Source organism: Aplysia californica, unplaced genomic scaffold, assembly GCF_000002075.1.
Source record: "Aplysia californica isolate F4 #8 unplaced genomic scaffold, AplCal3.0 scaffold00019, whole genome shotgun sequence".
NCBI classification, from domain to species: domain Eukaryota; kingdom Metazoa; phylum Mollusca; class Gastropoda; order Aplysiida; family Aplysiidae; genus Aplysia; species Aplysia californica.
The window spans coordinates 232,785-253,194 of record NW_004797289.1 but is presented as its reverse complement, the minus strand read 5'-3'; the positions used below and the strand labels follow the sequence as shown (position 1 = coordinate 253,194).

At 36.6% G+C, this 20,410-nt stretch overlaps 1 protein-coding gene across 1 annotated transcript in view; it reads left to right on the top strand.

The window, feature by feature from the left end:
* Window positions 1-20,410, top strand: part of LOC100533321 (NMDA-type glutamate receptor) — a gene marked incomplete at both ends in the record, with an annotated part of 34,495 nt that overhangs the window by 1,323 nt on the left and 12,762 nt on the right. The window contains 13 exon segments of the mRNA NM_001204482.1: window positions 712-1,023; window positions 3,865-4,041; window positions 4,413-4,513; window positions 5,354-5,466; window positions 9,188-9,359; window positions 10,345-10,492; window positions 10,868-10,960; window positions 12,101-12,215; window positions 13,678-13,790; window positions 14,409-14,573; window positions 15,946-16,180; window positions 17,925-18,073; window positions 18,463-18,623. Of these exon segments, the coding sequence (NP_001191411.1) occupies window positions 712-1,023; window positions 3,865-4,041; window positions 4,413-4,513; window positions 5,354-5,466; window positions 9,188-9,359; window positions 10,345-10,492; window positions 10,868-10,960; window positions 12,101-12,215; window positions 13,678-13,790; window positions 14,409-14,573; window positions 15,946-16,180; window positions 17,925-18,073; window positions 18,463-18,623 (2,054 nt within the window).

Below are 20,410 nucleotides of genomic sequence, written 5' to 3'. Positions count from 1 at the left end.
GTCCCCACCACCCAGAAGAGCTTAAATTTAACTAAGAACAAAGAGATGGAAGACAAAGGTGACTCTTCTCGTTTGAATGGTTCTCAAAATGCCGTGACTCGCCGTGAGTATAGAAGAATCATCACTGTTTTGTTCTTATTGCTTGCTATTTGGTGGTAAAGAAGTGGAAGAAACCTAAGCCACACCCAAATCTTGGTCCACCCACCGCCACTGGTAACGATATTAAAGAATGCTGCCAAGGCAACTCTGAATTTCATTTATAAAAATGTTTTGTCTTTTTATTTTGTTTGTGTATTTACAACTAAACTGCCAAACTTCTTTCTCACGTCCAGCAGATTGAACTATCTGTCAGTTTATCTTAGCGAGTCTGAGTTATTTGTTTATGTTTACGTCCGCCTTTGTTTCTCTCATTGTTGATGAGAGATGATTTTTTTTTTCTGTTGTCAGGCTATTACAATATGTATGCTTCTTTTACTTGTGCTATTATAATATTGTCCTAGTTTTTGGTTATTTGTACCCAGATTTAAATAGTCTTTGGACCAATTAATATACTCTCTGAGAGAAAATATAAGTCTTTTCCTCTCAATGTTTTAGTTTTCAATTTTATAGGATACTAACAGAAATAATAAATGTTCACATCTGAAGAAATAGTATTAATTGTCATTACTACAATATTTTTAATACAAACAAAAAACTTTGCCATGCCAACAGGTTATCACCATCGGTGCTTCGCTCAGTTCTGAGAAAATGGAGTTTGAGTTCAAGCAGGCAGTGAACGCTCTTAACAGACGGCACCTCAAGTCGCGCATTCTCTTCAACTCTACAACAATTCTAATGGACAGTAATCCGATCCGATCAGCACTTGACATCTGTGACAAACTCCTAGCTCAGCATGTGTACACAGTGGTGGCTTCTCATCCCAATTCCACTGACCACTCGCCCATCTCTGTGTCGTACACCTGCGGCTACTACAACATTCCTGTTGTTGGGATCTCTGCCAGAGACTCAGCTTTTTCTGATGTAGTATGTGATATTTAAAATTGTTCTATTGTTTTTATTTTTGACTTTTGAATTGTTTTAAGAGGGTTAGCAGGTCAGTCTCAGCATCCATAAGACATTTTTCTTTCTTTGGAGCTCGGAACTTTATTCATAGATACAGTCGAATTTGTTAGAATGGCCACGTGTCTTAGACAATCACCTGTACAAACAACTACTCCCCCCCCCTAATCCTCCTGTTCAAAATGTTCAATTGCCTATGACAACCACTTTCCCCCCCCACCTTGCATTTTTTCCACATTATAAAGACACCATCCAAGACATCACCTGTCTCACACCATCACTGTTCTCCTTGACAATAGGTGGCTGTCTAGTACAATTTCTACTATATATGAGCAATTGCCAAAACGTGAGACTCTCTTGAGACTCGGTGGTTCCAGAATTTTTTTCTTACCAATTTGACTCCCTTTTCTGTCAGTCTCAGATTGACATTTAGAGCTCATATTCCTAGAGTATCAGAGCAAGGAGATGTAGGGTTTTGGAGATATGGGTCTATTGGTTTGGCAACCACTGTATTTCTTGTATGTAACAGTGATGACAAAAACAGATAAGCAGCAAGGCAAATTATAGACTTTAAATTCCATTTGTTTAGTAATCAAAGACTTTGTACACTATGAACTCCATTCATAATGGTAATATGAATGGCAAGCATTGTAACAATGACGCAGTGCACAGAACATGTCATCATTGTTATGTACAAGAAAGGATACACATTGGACATTATCATTGACAACACATCACAATAGTGAAAGGCTGTACAAATACAGTTATCAAAGCCTCAGCACCAGAAAAACACATGTGTAAAACAATTTTTTAACTAATATGAGGCAAAAGCACACAATTAATGGGGCTGACTTGTGCATAACAGTGATGACAAACATGACTTGTACATAACAATGATGACACAATGTACAGGAAAAGACAAAGTCATACCTCCAGAGAGAAATGCACACTTTAAGAATTAAAAAAAAACCCAGGAGAGGTTTCTTTTGCTTTGAAACAGATATCAGGTCATATCAAAGACAGTAGACAATCACAATTACGTTGCTAATTATGAGAAACAGTACTCGTACATAACAGTGATGACAAAACATACTGGGAAAAGGTAAAATCATGCCTACAAAGAACAAATTTGCACTATGAGATACACAGATCAATAAAGGCGCATTTTGTTTCTAAATGAATCTTGCATATATGAAATATATGTTGAAAACTTATTGATGTTAGCAATTATGAAAAATATTACTTGTACATAACAATGATGACACAATGACATGCAGCCGTACAAGACTGACTGACGTACTAGAAATTACATTGTCCTTTGAGCAAACATTTTTTATATCATGTGTGCTCTTTTTACTCAAACAAATAGACAAACATGTCCTTGTTTATCTGTCTATTTCAAAAGTACGCATTTGTTCTTTGTTGGCATGATATGCCTTTTTCCAATACATAGTCTTCCCTCTAGGCACATGGCTGAGAGGAAGTAGTCGAGGCAGGAGGAGCAATAGATTTTTTGCCATTTGGATGGGAGCCTTGAGCTTTCTTGTGGCAGGTCAAGTTTGTAAATTTCTGTGCCTCAGTGATTGATGGATGTACTATATGATCCCTGTCACCAGAAAAATAATGAGTTTGACTCTGCTGTACAGAGGGAAGAATGAAATTTTGGGGTTACTCATTTTGCTCATTTCATAATGATAAATAGCATTTATATAGGGCATATCCATGCTTTACAGCATGCTTTCAGGTGCTTTAGAACTATCTTCCATTTACAACTATAGCACGGTACTTTGCATTAAAAGCAATGGAACTGTGATTGTGAGCAGGGGCGAAGCGTCTATATAATCAAATAATCACTGCTTCCCTTTCTAATTTTGAAACATTGTCGCTGTCAAATTCATCCTTAAACGTAAACCTCATAAATTAAATGTCAAAAGACGTTCGTAATCAACAAATAAAGTGAGGCTGGAATAGAGTTGAAGGGAACATGTGCATGGCAGTCAAAGCTGTTTCATTGCCACATATACCCTGTTCACCCCTTTGGGGCCACAGTTAAAATCAATCACCAGCCCTGATTAAGTAAGCTAACTAACACTGGTCGAGTCTACCTCACAAATGTGAGGGGAACTAACTCTTAATAATCTCTTGACTGCTGCTTGTGCTTGTTTTTTTTCCTCGACTTTTTACCGTCCTATAATCAGATCGTGACCTCGATTATGACACCAGCTCCTGGCCGCGAAAGGCTAACAAAAACGGCCAAATGTGAAATTTAAAAAATAATAATTGTCATGTTCTACCAAAGAGTTAGACTCACTGGTAGATCTATAACATATAGATCTAGTACTGACATCTCTGCTTCTTTGCTTTATGTTTATGTATTCACATCTAAAGTTAAGTTTAATTTTAGTGGGAACTGATATTTAATAAGATACTTTCCCGATTATTTTGGCGGTTGAACATACAATATGAATTCCGGATTTGTTTTCATTCACAACTCAGAGTCGCCGCCTCGAGTAAGATTCTTGTGTGATATCTACAGGCCCTATCTGGTCCCATTTCACTTTGATTACCCTGTCAAACAAGTCAGCCTTCGCCCCTGATTGTGAGACACATGTGTTAGAGTAAAAAGTTGACTGAAACCTTTGCATAGTACGTAGTGTTAACAGGTACTTTATGGATTCTCCTTCTTTGTATATTTTTAAATCTTGAATGTTCACAAGTGTCTACAAGAATGCTTTCGTACACTACAAAAATTGTATTTGTTTTAACAGTTATATGATTCTTTTACTTTGCATGTTTTGGTTTCAGAATGTGCACAAGATGTTTTTGCGGACTGTGCCTCCTTTTGCCCATCAAGCTGATGTGTGGTTGGAGTTGCTGGTCAACCTGACCTGGCATAAGGTCATATTTGTGTACAGTGCTGATGAGGAAGGCAGATCAGTACTGAGTCGATTTCAGACACTGGCAGAGGAACATAACATTAGGGTAATTATTGTAGATTGAAATGACTTTATTTCATTTGTTCAGTTGTGGTATTTGCTGGCAAATTAACGTGCTCAGGGATTTTAGCAATCAGCCCCCATAACATATAAAAGCTTCTGTAACTCTAAAAAAGGGGGCTATCAAATGTTTTTTTAATAAATCATCCCAAAAAAATCTTAGCGATTACTGTAAAATGAGAAATAAAATAAGCCACAAGTGGTGTTAAAATTTTATTTGAAATTTAATCCCATTTGAAAATTAAAGTGCTTATCAAAATGATTTTTTATGAACTTCACAGAAATTTTGAAAGGGCTAAGGCGTATTTTTATAAATCAGTTTCTTATCTCTCTATTTTCGTTTTGCTTTATGTTCAGATTGAGCCTTCCGTGAAGTATGCGCCTGGGGAAAAGAATTACACTTCCGTTCTGGCACCGATTCTCAAGCACACCTCCAGAGTTATTCTGCTGTCAGCCTCGTAAGTTTCCTGTTTGCACAAAATAAGATGAGGCAACATTGTCTTTTTGTCAGGTTAACTTTCTCAGATGTATTGCTGATATATCGGTAACTTCAGGGAAACACAATTTGACATAATATAGATATACCTAAAATTCAAAAAGGGTCTAAATCTTGTTTCATTTTTTCCATTTGATTGCTTTTGTTAAATCAATGAACACGAACAGTTAGTTACCTTTCCGGTGATATGTAATTGCCACTACAATGTTATCTACACCTTTTGTAAAGCTGTTTATTTCCATAACTCCAAATGATTCACAGGGTTAAAAATAAATTTTGTTCAAATGGTTTCAACTGCCCAAAAAAAATTACATCATGAATGGAAGAGAAGTTTTAGTTGATTTTGTATGTGGATCACTGCATCCATTTTGTATGTGAAAGGTATGATGTGCGGATTCCTTGCAGTCTTCACTTCATGAAACTTGAATTCTCATGTATGAAAGTATACAATAGCTTTTTATTTTGGACACTTCCCACAATTGGGAGAGGGGATTGACTTGAAAAAGAAATTTTATTATCCCTTCATTGAAATAACCCATGGTGAGGGTGAGTCGTATTTGTGTTAGCCCAGCCTTAGCCATATGGATCAAAAGTTATTCGTAAGGTAAGAGGGGGTTATCTGAAAAGTGTCTTTAGTTATGTACTTTGTTTGAATTACTTTAGTATTTTTTAAAATGTTGCAGGTGGAGTTCTATTGGTCACTAAAAGAGGGTTAGAATATGCACTTCTTTTTTTCTTTAAAAAATCTGTTAAACAGCAATAGATAAACTTTTAAACTTTGTTCTTTGTTTATGAATTGCAGTACTGAAGATGCTGAGGTGATTTACAGAGATGCTGATGTGTTGGGCATGACAGGGGAGGGGTGGGCATGGATTGTGTCAGAACAAGCATTCGATGCCTATAATATTCCTGTTGGTGAGTGCTTTTCAAAGACTTTCCTTCTACAAAGTAAAATGCAATGCATTTACTCAAATGCTTGTGTAAATTATTTTTTAATGGATAACTCTTTAACGAAAATCAAATACAAAAAATTGTATGTATGCAGTTCACATCTAAAAATGAGAATCTGTGTTTTTTTAAAGACATGAACAATCTGTGAACTTAATGGTTTTTCTGTTGTGTTAACAGCTTCTTGGAGAGCAGTATGGGTGATGGAAAGCTTCATGGATGTTGCAGTAAAATTTCTTTACAATATTGAAGATGTATATTAACTCTTCAGGTGGCAGATAGAATGTAACCAGGAAGTTCCCCTGGCAGCGAAATATTTTTCTAAGATTTTCATAAACTAAGGTAGGTCAGAAAAACATCCATTAAAAGGTAACCTGAGAAGGTACAGACACAAACAACCAATGAAGTAATCAGAATTGATTACACAAGTGATATGTGTAGAAAAATAGAATGTAAAAAATGTAGCTACTCACTTTTTTATTTGTTGATTCCAAAAGTGTCTAACTTTTGGGTTTGTTACCACCTTGGTGTGGTAGGCCTCAAAGCACGCAGGAATACACAGAGGAACCTGGCAATGTTTACTTTCATAAGTAGTTTGTGACTGTTTTGCGCCCTCTGTGCTACCTTTCAGAACATTACACACAACACAATCCCTCACTGGTTTTAGTCGCTTTTCTCCTGGCTTCGGAGTGCACAATTTGGGGAAGTGGGAAAAGTTTTTGTTCAGCCTGTAAGGGACCTCCGTAAATATTCTCCCACTGCTTGATGAGCCAGGGTTGCCTGGTGCAGCTAAAATAAGTTGTTTCACAATTTGTCTTTTGAATTCAAATTGATCCACTGGGTTCAAAACACTTTTTTGGTATAAAATGTAAGAATTACACAACATACTGCAAAACAAATGAGTAAAGAATTTCTTCAATCACTTCACGGAGCGCCTCATGCATGAATAAATTTTGAGCAGCTGGTCACTCAAACCAACACCTCCCATGTTCTTCACATACTGAACAATAGCTTCTGGGTTTTTTATTGCGACTCCTTGTTTGTCGCGCTTGTTCAGGGTCTCATCTGTGGCGTCATGTATCGTTGTGAGAATATGCACATCTTGCTTGTCTCTGTGGCGTATTGCCAGCATATTTTCATGTTGCCTGAATATGGTTTGGCCTTCAGTTAGCTTGATTTGGGCAGCATTTTTCAGGGTGTAAGGCATCCCTTTGCGGATTTTTCTTACAGTTCTGTAAGCCCCGGTGCTAAGAAAATGTAGCTCTTGGAACAGCTCGGGTGAACCGTAATAGTTGCCGAGGTAAACATGATGACCTTGGTGCAGTAGACCACAATATGCCAATTATCCGACTACTAATTTTTGTTATGTTGAAGGGGCTAGCACAATAAGAAAAACACATGCGAGATCCATGAACGGGTGTTCTGAGACCTCTTTGTTTAATTGACCTACATTGCATAACACACAGGCGGGTAACACCGACTTGAAATACTAATACCGTACTTGGTGTGATAACCGTATCTAGGACACTACAATTTTGTGGTGGTGTTGCAGTCCCCTGAAATATCAACAAGCTCATGAAAATATTCTTCTGCTGGCCCACCTGTATAAACGTTCATGCCAAGGATGTATCCTGATTCTGATTCGCATACCTCATAGATTTCGGTGCCAAATTTTGACGGCTTTTGGGAGTTGTAAACTTAAAATCATAGACGTCCCTTGTAGGCACATGTGCCTTCATCAAAACTAAGATTTTGGGAAGGTTGATATGCATCCAGAGACTTTTGCCTGAGGTGAGTAAGGAAAGGTCTTACTTTGAACAAGGGGGTCCTCATCTTTGTCGTCCTTGTTGTCCACAAGAAGAAAATGTGATGAAATAGTTTCAAATCTACACAGTGCCATGTGCTGAGGGAAAAAATCAGTTGCACAAATAGGATCTGAAGACCAATACTGGTCAACATCATCTTTTTTCACATGTCCTGTTGCCATAACTAAAGTCAAATACACTCTCAGCTTGGCTGGTGTAACATCATACCAGCTGTGCAATCTGGAATTAGGTGGCTAGTCAAATGTGACATCACCCTTTTGCTGTGCATAAAGATTTGTCTGTTCACACCACTGAGCAATTGTTTGATCATCAATGAAATATTTGAAAAAATCAAACGGTTGTGGTTCAGGACCGAGGTCTAGTTTTACCTTTGATTCTCCTGTGAAAGGCTGAACTAAGGGTGGTGAAGAAACACAAATCCAACCTTCCTGTGTAATCGGCTCTCTGTTGATGATATTCCTCTCCTCAATTACAGGTATTGGAATTTCATCTTCTGCATCAGATTCAATGTAAATACTGTTCAAAAACTGTCTAATATGTTGATTAGATTCAGCAACAGCGGTTCAACATTGTGGCAGCCATATTTGCACGCGCTGAAGGAAATGAGCACATGCAGGTCTTAACGACCTCGGAATTTAATTTTAAAAAACAAAAACGCTTTAGACAAAGAAAAATTTCACAAACGGCACGTATTTTAATACTTTGTGATGAATTGTTCATAATCTTTTGAGCTGGAGAGAAAGTGTACAAGAATTAAAGTTAATTGTGGGCCTACTATGTGATGAATAATTCATGTCTTTTGAGCTGGAGAGAAAGTGTACAAGAATTAAAGTTAATTGTAGGCCTACTATGTGATGAATAATTCATGTCTTTTGAGCTGGAGAGAAAGTGTACAAGAACTATTGTTAATTGTATTCTAATAAAACAGTAAATGTAGAACATCCTGCAGTGCCAAAGTTTTAGAGTACCCTTTCCGGTGTTGAATAAAGTAACATACTACTACTGAAAGTACCAGCACGACTAGTTGTGCTAACCGCTTGCGGGATAAAAATAGAAGCACGAAGAGTTAACAGTTTTGGTTAAATCACAGCTTTCCTTTGATCAAAATGTACCCATCTGGCTTTGGGAGATCCATTAAGGTTCAGATTTTTTGTTAATGAGCCAATATAGATGAATTATTATTAAGTGGTTTCCTGATTACATCCAACATGGACATAATGATTGAGACGACTGGGTTGTCTTATATTTGGTCAACTGTACAGACAGAAATACAGGCACAGTGCATTGAATACAAACTCTTTACGTATTTTATTTTATAGGTCAGTGTAAGTATTAGTTGTTGGAAGTGGAGAAAAGGAAGGAAAATTGCACATATATGTCTCCCCCGGTCAATATCAATCGTAAGACGCAGTGTGGTATTGTCAGCTACGAGGCTCGAAAGGCAAAAAAGTAGCTTTCCATGAAATTTTTGGTTTTTGGATCTATTGAAAGTTTGATGTCTTTTGCTTCATTTAAGATTTTTTAAAACGACTATAATCGACTATAAATTTCAAGTCGCTATCTCAATTCTAGGACCCCCATTGCTATGGAAACATATTGCTCAACTTCGTAGGCCATTTTCTCCTTTTCATGTTTCCTTACCTCGCACAATTAAAAGTTCTGTATTTTCGTCAAATATGGTCATATTTACTTTATTCTTGTTTTAAATTGTAGGGAAAAGGTGATAGTTTTTTAAAATAATGTTAACTCAGTTTTGAAATTTCCTTCATATGACTGATATTGACCGGCAGGGACTCATATGTGAGGACTGCCGTGACAAAAAAACAAACTGATGAATTATGTGATTGCATATCTCCTACTAGGATTCTTGGGTGTTCATCTTGTCAATGGGACAAATGAAGTAAATCACATCAAGGATGCGGTACAGGTGATAGGCCATGCTTTTTGGAGTCTGCTGGACACTGAGAACATTTCCAACCCTCCCACAGAATGCAAGGATATTGACAGCTGGACAGATGGGGAGAAAGTGTACAAGTATGAAAGTTAATTGTACTTTGTGATGAATTGTTCGTATCTTTTGAGCTGGAGAGAAAGTGTACAAGAATTCCAGTAAATTGTAGGCCTACTATGTGATGAATTATTCATGTCTTTTGAGCTGGAGAGAAAGTGTACAAGAACTATTGTTAATTGTATTATGTGATGAATTATTCATGTCTTTTGAGCTGGAGAGAAAGTGTACAAGAATTAAAGTTAATTGTGGGCCTACTATGTGATGAATTATTCATGTCTTTTGAGCTGGAGAGAAAGTGTACAAGAATTAAAGTTAATTGTGGGCCTACTATGTGATGAATTATTCATGTCTTTTGAGCTGGAGAGAAAGTGTACAAGAACTATTGTTAATTGTATTATGTGATGAATTATTCATGTCTTTTGAGCTGGAGAGAAAGTGTACAAGAACTATTGTTAATTGTATTATGTGATGAATTATTCATATCTTTTGAGTTCAGAAAAGTAGAGTAAGAGGAAAGGAAAAGGTCATACAGAAAATTGACATTATCATAGAAAGAAAAAAAAAAAGACCAGTTAAATCTCCAGCAACACTTTTAGTAAAAGTTTTTCTGTCACTTTTCTAGATCTGATTTTTTATTTAAGGGACGGTTCTGACAAGCTGAAAGTTATGAAAATGAATATTAACTCAGACTTAAAAGGCAAATGAAAATGACGTATTTGTTATAAATCTGAAATAATTGGTATACAACACTTGCAACTCCGATCCTAGTACCTGATGAAAGGATATTGATGCTCAAAGTATACAACATCACAAAATATTGAAAATATGAGATGAACAGGGACCAAGTAAAATGAGAGAAGGTTTTTGTCTTGTTCATGGTAAAGACCTATGAAGTCTCCCCCCCTCCTCCACCCCATCCCTTACTTTTTCATTTCAAAGCCAAATTAGAGAGCTGAACTAGTGTTGAAATAACCAACTTTGTTTAATTTATGTTTGTTTTGCCTCTAGTGAGCTTATCAAAACACAGCTGAATGGAGAAACTGGCCAGGTGAGCTTCAACTCTGAGGGAGATCGACTGAATCCAATGTATGACATCATGAACATCAACGGCAATCGACGCTCTATGTCTGTAGGGCTTTATGGACATCAAGAAAAGGTGACTTTTCTCTTCAGTGGTGCTCTACTCAATGAATTCATTTTTCTTTTCAAGACAATTAATATTATTTTACAACAATCTTGTTGTTTGAGATTTGAAAATAGGGAAGAGATTTTTCTGTGAATAACTTTGATGAAATAAAAAAAAAGGTTAATATGACTTTTCAGAAAAAAGGCTTGCAAAAGATGTTTGATGGTAGAAAAGACTTGTTTGAAGTGTGCTGAGAAGAGACGATTAGATGAGTTGGTGATGAAACTGCTGTGTAAAAGAAGCAAAATGTTTATAAATTTCTCCACTGTTGTCATTTAGCTTTTTCTCTGAATTGTTGTGTATATTTTCTTTGATCATTTGAATAACATTTGTACATTTTTTCAGGTTTTAGGGTTGAGAATGATGGGAAGAAACATAACATGGCCCGGCAATACTCAAGAGAAGCCAAAGGGAGAGAAAATTTCCCGAAATCTCACGGTAATTTACACACAAGTCTGGTCACCCCAAGTAGTTCAGATTCTCCAGTAAAGTGATATTCTTCTATGAATGCGTTACTTTTGAAGTTATTCAATCTGTGTCCTTGAAGAAATATGTATGCCACTTTATGTGAATCATACAGTATTTGTATGAACCTTTTTTTATTTTGATTTAATAAAGCACAAAAGATAAAGTGAGCCGTATTAATATGTGGTATGAACATTTAGAGCATAGTGGGCAAATTGGACAGGATTTTTTTAAAAACGAAATAAAAAATTTATAGTCATGTCTACATTTTGCTGAGATGAAAAGCGTATACCTGGGTATGTTTGTGCAGATGACCACTCTCTCACCACAAAATGTTGAGAAGGGGAGGACAGAAGGGGAACTCACTATCCTTTACGTATTCAGACATTAATATTTGTTTTTTAAAAATTAACACTTTTTAAGTGGAAAGAGTTGAAGAGAGGGGACCCAGTATAATTATTATAATTATATCATTATCGTTGTTATCATCATCATCATTGACATTAATGCTAGTTATTATCTTCATCGTCATTTTATATTATGATTTTTTTTAAAGATATTTTTTTATTACAATTATTTTTTGTAAAGAGAATATTTTGTGTTAGCATAGTTGAAGGTCTACCCCGCTACAGCAGTCTGCCGTAAGTCCTGCTTGATTGATTATGATCTACTGCAATGTAGGCATTTAGCATGGTAGCGATCACATGGCTGGCGGCATTCAGACCAAAGGTGGTGGGTTTATACAATTGTGATGTGCGGGTGTGTTAATTGCTTCAGTTTGTGATGTTATTTAGGTCCAAGAATTGTTGCAGAGGTAAAGATTATGATTGACAAGTAAGTTGCGGCAGGGCGTGACTAGTTGTGGCTATTTTTGAGAAATCAAGGGAGGAATTTTTTATATATATATATATGGCAAATGACAGTCCCAAGCCGGTGTACACGAAAAACGGAAAATGTAAACTATCCTTGTCACAAGTCCCTAGCCTTTATAAACCAGTAGACTTTCAACTATATTGGTTGTTAGACTGCTCTAGCAGTAGACCATCAACTAAACTAGAAACTTCATAGCAGACCTTCAAATTAATCGGCCCCAAATATTTGATACTGTTTCAGATTGTGACTCTGAAGGAAAAGCCATTTGTGGAAGTTCTGCCCATGCCGAAGGATGGAGTCTGCCGACCTGTGGCCCCGGCTGTCCATGCTTTCCTCTGCAAAAATGCCTCTCAGGGTCAGTGGCTTTCAGCAAGGAGAAAAATTAGTTGGTTTGGTTTGTGGTAGCTTTTCACAGATTATCAGTCTGAAATGTTTGTGGGACAAGGGAACATTTTACTGTTGAATTTTATAGTATTGTTATGTTTTATGAAGTGTAAGACATATAAATAGCCTGGAGAAGACAGAACCTATTTTGTGACACTCTTTGAAGAGGAATTCTGAATGTGTGATTTTGACATTTAAAATTCTGTTTAATGTTTTTGTGTAAAATAAACCTGTTATTGTTTCCATTTTAGTCATAATTACCACATGATGTGGCAAGTCTTACTGAATGTTGAATGGTTCATCAAGATTCTTGGGAATCCTAATCTGATATTAAGACTATAGGTGTGTGTGCCAAAAGAAAGGTACCTAAAGTTGGATTTGGACCTTATTTTGAGTTAAGGGTTGTACCTAATAGGACATTCAATGTTAAACACTGTGGTTTTTTAATATTTTTAGATATCTCAAGTAGTTTATGAGATATTCTACATTTTGCGAGGTAGGGTATAAAGATCAGATTTTGGGAAAATTAGCTTTTAAGTTGAGAACACATCCAAACTTGAAAAAAACGATGATTCAATTGTTTTTTATGTATTTATTTATGGAAAATTCATTTCCAATTCAGCATTCAGTTGACATCAATATCATGATTAGAATTCAATGATACAACATAGCTGGGAAGAGTAAACATGCTTCAAGAATAGATTTTAACACCTTTTAAAAGCAGTTTTCATTATGGGCACATTCCTTTTCGACGACTTCGACATCAAATTACTTTTCGGGCAATTGTCGAAAACAGGTCTCTTATACCGCAAGTTCATTAAGTTGATGAAGAACTATCAAAATAAGTTTTCTAGTTTCGATTTAATGACCCATTTAAGGAAGTTTTTGTCATTTTTAGATTCAGCGCCAAGAATGGGCCCCAGCTTTTTGGGTTTACCCCCCTCAGAGATAAAGAGTTTAAACATACCCTACCATCAAATAATTCAGAGTAATACTTCGAAGTCAAATCGATGAAAGCTCTTTTAATACATTGTTAAAAATTGGAGGAACTATAATTTATTTTATGGAAACACATTTTGGTCGAAAAAGTTATTTTTGGTCATTATATGCCTGTAGCTCAAAATGGTCTTTGTCGACTTTTGGTACCTTTCTTTAGGCACACACTCATCCTTTCTTTAGGCACACACACATAGGTCTTAATGCATGTCTCAGCACCAGTTACCTTTATCCTTCTTCATTTAAAATGCTGTTCTCAGCATGAAGGGATTTAGATGTAGGAGCTTTGGCTGAAGCTCCTGTGCTTGGGTCCTGTAGAACTAAGAAACCAGAACTCGGAGAGATTAGAGTTTTCTTGCTTTTAATTTACAAGCAATAAATAGAGAAAGCATGTGTTTATGTGCTTTAACCATTAAAAAAAAAAAACTTGTTTCCAGACAACTGCTGTATGGGGTACTGTATGGATATGTTGGCTCGGATTGCTGAGAAGGTGAAATTTAATTTCACAATCCATCTGAGCAAGGATGGACTGTTTGGCTCATTTGAAAAGGTAAGGTGTAACATTGTTTAATTTGTGGATATAAACAGTTTTAAGAGAGAATGAAAAAATGCACATTTAAATAGGATGAACATGGTAACCAAGAAATTGGCATTCAGAAACCTTCTTTGAGCTTTGTGGGCAAAAGCTGAATTCATCAGGGAGGCTGATGTCACCACTGAGCGGGCCTCATGTATAGAAGCTCCACATCGTGATGAAAGGCAATTTACATAAAAGTTTCGAGCGGTGGTGATAAATGAAGATAAAGGAATGAGTCTCTGTAGTGCAACAACACACCAGTGAACCCTTATTGTCTCTCAGAGCGCCTTCAAATTAATAAATATTTATTTAATCGCAACTAAATTAAAATTATCATCAGCAATCACACTCTCGTATAATGTCCAGCCAACAGAAAGTGATCAGCGCTGCCAGTCTCGTCCAGTGAAAGAACCACCCCCTGTGGAGAACCACCCTTGGAGAATCTGGCCATTTTTCTTGCTTTTATCGATAATACTTCTGACAATAAGAAAACAAATTTTATCAGAACTTTACTTTCTACCTCACGAGAACTATTGGCATCTACTATTAAGCAATGATAGTAAAGAGGCAACAAATGTACTTTTTTCCCAGCATAATGGCTCTGACAAGAAGTACTGGAATGGCATGATGGGTGAGCTGATGACTAAGGAGGCTGACCTGATTGTTGCCCCTCTTACAATTAACCCAGAACGTGCCAATGACATCGACTTCACCAAACCATTTAAGTATCAGGGGCTGAATATCCTTGTCAGAAAGGTTGGTAGTACTTTTTATGTTTTTATGGAGTGTGATGGAAAAGCTTTAAGTATTTGTACTGTATTCAGTTAGTGGGATATGTCACTTTATTTATCTGAAAAGGTTGCAGCATTTTTACTTAATGTGTAACAAGTGGGATTCTGTCATAATATTTCAAAGTCAATTTTTTCTGCATTTGTTTTATATATAGTTAGTGTGATGTGGTGTAGAATTTCAGCAAAATATTGGTTATATTCAGAGAGATATTCTGCAATGTAGAAAAGATGAAGTTTTAGAGTGTTGGTTTGGCCTTTTTATACTCTTCAAATGATATAATTTAAAAAACCTTAAACATAATGCTTGGGTGTTATCTTGCTTTTCATTTACTAAAAGCAGTCACTCCCAATATCATTAGATCTTTCTTTTTGCTATTTGACTTTCATCCATGACTTGTGCTGAATATTATACTTTATAACATGTGGTGGGCACTGTGATGGGTAGTGCAGATTCTGTTTCTATAGAGGGCATGCCTTTAGCTGAGTTAGCATCATTCTGGTCTAAGGTACAGATTCCTGTTGTTTTTTAATTTGGGTAGCACATTATTTAGAGGCTCTCCTTCTTCCTGGCTGAGTCATATTTTTAGAGATTGTTGAATGTTGTAAAAGTTTCATGTCTTGCATAATTAGTAAAAATAAATAATGAACCCCAATGTTTTCACACAGCATGACAATCGCAGCCAGCTGTTTCTTCTTGATTTAACTATAAGATAGGTAAAACCCCACTGTGACCCTAGACATTGAGCATTAGGTCAAGCAGTTCATGGGAGGAGACTTTGCTAAATAACCTCACAGTGTGAAAAAAAAAGAAAAATAGAAACATCTCAATGACTACCAAAACGAAAGTTCTGAAATGCTATGTATGGTCAACCCTTCTATATATATGGCTTTGAATGCTGGACAATCACCGAAGACAGAAATGTGGTTTCTTAGAGACTGCTGATAATATTGTGGAAGGAAGAGAAATAAAATGAGGTAGTGCTTGATGAAGCCCACGTGGGACGCTCACTGTTAAAAACAATCAGGAAACGACAAATGCAGTTTTTGGGACACCTGAAGAGACCTAAAGGTTTTGAATATTTAGCTGTCACTGGCAAAATGGAAGGCAAACGAGGCAGGGGGAGGCCGAGAGCAACCTACTTAAGGAACCTAAACAAATGGGTAATGGGAAAACGTAGCTTTTTTAAGAGCATCCGAGGGTAGGAATGAATGGAGAACCATGATTATCGATGTCTGTTGCAGATCTGGCACGGGATGATGATGATGATGATGTGTAAAAACATGATTTTCATGTAAATGATAAATGTTTCTACCAAGATCTTTTTGTTGGCCTACAGACTCAGAAAGACTCGAGCTTAGCCTCCTTCCTGCAGCCATTCCAAGACACACTGTGGATTCTGGTGGGTCTCTCTGTGCATGTGGTGGCGCTAGTGCTCTATCTGCTGGACAGGTTCTCTCCCTTTGGTCGCTTCAAACTGGCTAAGAGTGACGACACAGAAGAGGATGCCCTCAATCTATCTAGTGCGATGTGGTTCTCATGGGGTGTCCTTCTCAACAGTGGCATTGGAGAAGGTAGTGGCATGACCCAAAAAATTGAAAACATCTTGACTTCTATTCAAGATAGATTGATTTTTAACAATCGAAAGATAGACAAATGAACCTGTTTTAAGATATAAATACCAATAACTCTAAATGCTAAAAAATTGACGCATGTCTGATACCACTGCATTGTGGCACAAATGTATTAATCTCTATTACATTGTGAAATTGTTCGTTACTTTAGTCGCCTAAAACTTCCGAATCACTTAACTTTCGAATTTGAAAAAATTAACGGGGGTTCTGAATCATTTAACTCATTCGCTTCGTTTAACCATGGGCAGTGGCGTCGCACAAGTTACTTCCGTACGGCAAGTCGCCTCCGACAGCTTGAGAACCCACCTAGAATTCTAGCTTAGATTTTATTCCAATCCACATATCCATGTTAAAATAAAGATTATAATATAACGTTTACTTCCAGGTCAAGCGCTACCACCGAAAATTGGAAGTTTTGATTCAGTTTTGAAACCTCATTTAGAAGTTTACACGACTTTGTTTTATCGCGATGCCCAAGTTATAGCCAAGAAAATTACACAACAAATTGTATCATTATTTTGCTTACTAAAGAAATGTAAGACTTTTCTTTAGAATATTGATACTATTAGACTCATATTGCCATAGCTCTGTTATTTAGAAATCAATATTTTTCAGTGCTAGATCTGGATCTATTCGAGATCTAGGTTGTAACAATATTATTTTCTCCCCAAAATCACTTTTTTTTGGTGAAATTACACTAAAAGTACAACTCAAGACATGTGTGGTTTTATTCTAAAAGCCAATCTGAATAATTCCATATAAGACACGAGTGGGTTTTTTTTCTGTTTGTGAATGTGTCTTTTCTTTTTTTCAAGTTCATAAAAAAAAAAAGTTTCAGTATCGGATGTTATGATCCAAAAGTACAAATTTTTTTGAATGAATGTAGGCTAAATAAATGCAAATTTTTCAACATTTTCCAGTTCTATATTCATTTATGGTTATTTTGATGTATCATTTGACTAGGTGCAAACATATTTTTTGCTTTTCACCAAAGATTATTAATTTTTTTTTTTCAAATTTTATCTGCTTCCAAGCGTAATTGTGTTGCCTAATCGCCTCTTAGAGGATTGAAAGTTGAAAAATACCTAAATAAACATTACAGATGTTTTCTATAAGTTATACTGAAAATTTTGGTGAATAATATGTTGATATTTATTTGAATTTGTGGCCCCAAAGACCTTTGAACTGCGCACTAGTCATCATCTCATTTCGGCCTCCCGAAAAATATTCGTCCACAAGCCAAAAATAATATGTAGCGAATGAGTTAAAGTATGCACAGTTATATTAAGGGGTGTGAAGTCACTAGTTTAATTTTCAATTTTTCATTAGTTTCGTTTTGATCTCTTGGGAAAATTTGTCTTCTAAGACACCTTGGTAAACAAGTGAGGCTTCTGTTCACAAGCAGTGCACACTGGTTCCACAATGACTTGACGATCGATTCTTTTGAGTTCGTTCATCGCACAGGTACCCAATTAGTTATTCTATAATGGCAGTTCTAGATGATTTGGTTGAATAGATATGTACTCTCCTAAAGGCTTACTTTTGTTCTGTGGATTTTTTCGTCTCATCTTTTCAGCAGTTTGACCTTTGATTTTGTGTGCAATCCATATTTTGTTACAAATGAGCAGAACTGCTATCTATAACCATGAATACTCTCTAACCATTACACGATTTTGTTTCTCAGGAACCCCTCGCAGCTTCAGTGCCCGTGTGCTAGGAATGGTGTGGGCTGGTTTCGCCATGATCATTGTTGCCTCTTACACTGCCAACCTTGCAGCTTTTCTAGTGTTGGATCGACCAGAGGCTCTCATCTCTGGCATTGATGATCCCAGGGTCAGTGGAGATTTTCCTGTTGCTTTTTATGTTTTTGCAAATTTTACTCACAACTTATTTCAGTGTCCTGTTTAATTCTCTTAATGCAAAACATACTGCATCCCCTGGTGCATACATCAAAACGTAGAAAATTGTAAAATCTCAAGGCCAACAAGGTACAGCAATATTGTATTTAAGGAGTTACAATATCAAGAAATATTATTTTTTTATATGCTCAATCTTTGCCATGGTTCTATGTGATGTTTCAATGACAATTTTCATTAGAGGTTTTTATATGAGCTGTCCCATTTTATTAATATTTTAGCATGTAAAAAAAAAAATCAGGATATCTGTTCTGTACTGTTCACTTAACTTTTGTTTTTGTTTTTGTCTTATATTGTTGTTAACAGCTTCGTAACCCAAACAAAAAGTTCAAGTATGCTACCGTGAAGGGCAGTGCCACAGAGATGTACTTCAAGCGTCAGGTAGAACTTTCCACAATGTATCGGAACATGGACAAACAGAAGAAATATTACACTGCGGAAGATGCTATTGAGGACATCAGGATTGGGTAAGCTGGATTGAAAGTTTTTTCTTTATATACATTAGTCATTTTTATTGATGGTAAAATAACATTACTCAAAAATGTAATAACCTGTTCAAGTGATGGTATTTTCAGAGTCAAAATGTGGTCGTATTTCCATGTGTTTAATCAGTTTGTACACCATTGCTAATAAAAAGATCCTGTCTTTTTTATTGCTGTGTGATGCTCTGAAATAACGTTCAGTGCAGAAGTTTTCACATGTTGCATGTAATGCCTCGAAGTTCATATTCCCTCAATTTCATTGTAAGGAGAGGAGGGTAGTGATGAATTGCTATTAATTTAGTCACACTGACAGTGGACTGAATGGATTTACCTTAATTGAGAGAAGAATATTATCTCCCCTCAAAGGTGAATGATTCTGATAGGGAAATTGGTTTTATGGCAACAATGATGATATGTGTATTTAGAAAGGTCTGAATTGATTTTGAAATACTCCCTCAAGGGCTATGGACTAAAGAGTTGTTGGCAAAAAAGTTTCTGGGTTAAGTGCGTCAACTTTTGTTTCGCTCCCTAATAATTAATTAAGATTAAAGAAGAACACTCAGTTCTCTAAGGTTTGGTGTTGGACCTAACATTTGTGTTATGTTACAACTTACTTGAGTCTTGGAGTAGTAGATCTAGATGATAGTTGATTTTGGTGGGGCCCCACGTGCTGGTCGTCTGCTAGGCCTAGTTCTTCATTAGCCGATGTTACTCGCCTCTGCCTCAGTGAGAGAGTGACCTTCAGATTTCCCACCGCTTGCACGAAATCACAGTCACTTGATACGTCCCTTAGGCCTACGTCACAATAATTATTAAGGTGTGTTCACAATACATGTCCCTCTAGTCTTAAGGTGCGTTTACACCACATCTCCCCCTCTTTATATGAGGAAATAACTTGAAAGGGCCAAAGCCCCAAATAACAAAATCAACTCTTAGGGCGACAACTATAACAAATTAGTTTTCCTCCCAGGAACAAAACACTATATAAATCATCTGATATTTACACCAGGAAGAGAGAGTACTACAAATCCAGTACTTCTCTCAGCTTGACCAGTCTTCCACTTCTAGTGTCAACTGGCTTTGTCTCCGTCTCATTGGAAAGGCTACTTGCAGGATCAATTTGAATTATCCCTGGCTCAGTTTAAGGTTGCCCTAACGTTGGTAAATTATTACTATCCCTGGGTATAGTAGGAGGTATAGACAGATGTTTGTCCGATCTTTTTCTAACCTGTTGTCGGTTCCTCCGTGTAACATGTCCAGAAGAAGTTTGGACATATACAGATCTTGGAATTACTTTTGCTTCCTCCAGCCTCGGAGTCTTAAGCCAAACCGACTGTCCTGGTTTGAACTCTGGTAGATTTTTCACTTTATGCCTTCTATCAAAATTCTCCTTGATTTTTCTTTTTATAATAGCATCTTTACTCCGGAATTTCATATCGTTCTGTCTTTCCTGCAAGGATGGTACTCTAGTTCTTAGTTTCCGGTTCATCAGCAGTTCAGCTGGACTCTGTCCCTGGGCCAAAGGTGTGGCTCTGTAATTTAAAAGGGCCAGAAAAGGGTCCTGTTCTTTCTTGAGCATGTTTTTAATTGTTTGAACTGCTCTCTCTGCTTCTCCATTAGCCGACTGATGATGAGGGCTACTTGTAACATGTTTGAATCCATAATAGGAAGCGAAGTTACAAAACACTGCTGAAGTATATTGCGTCCCATTGTCAGTAAGTACTGTCCTGGGAATACCCATTCTTGCAAAGATAGCCTTGAAACTGTTGATA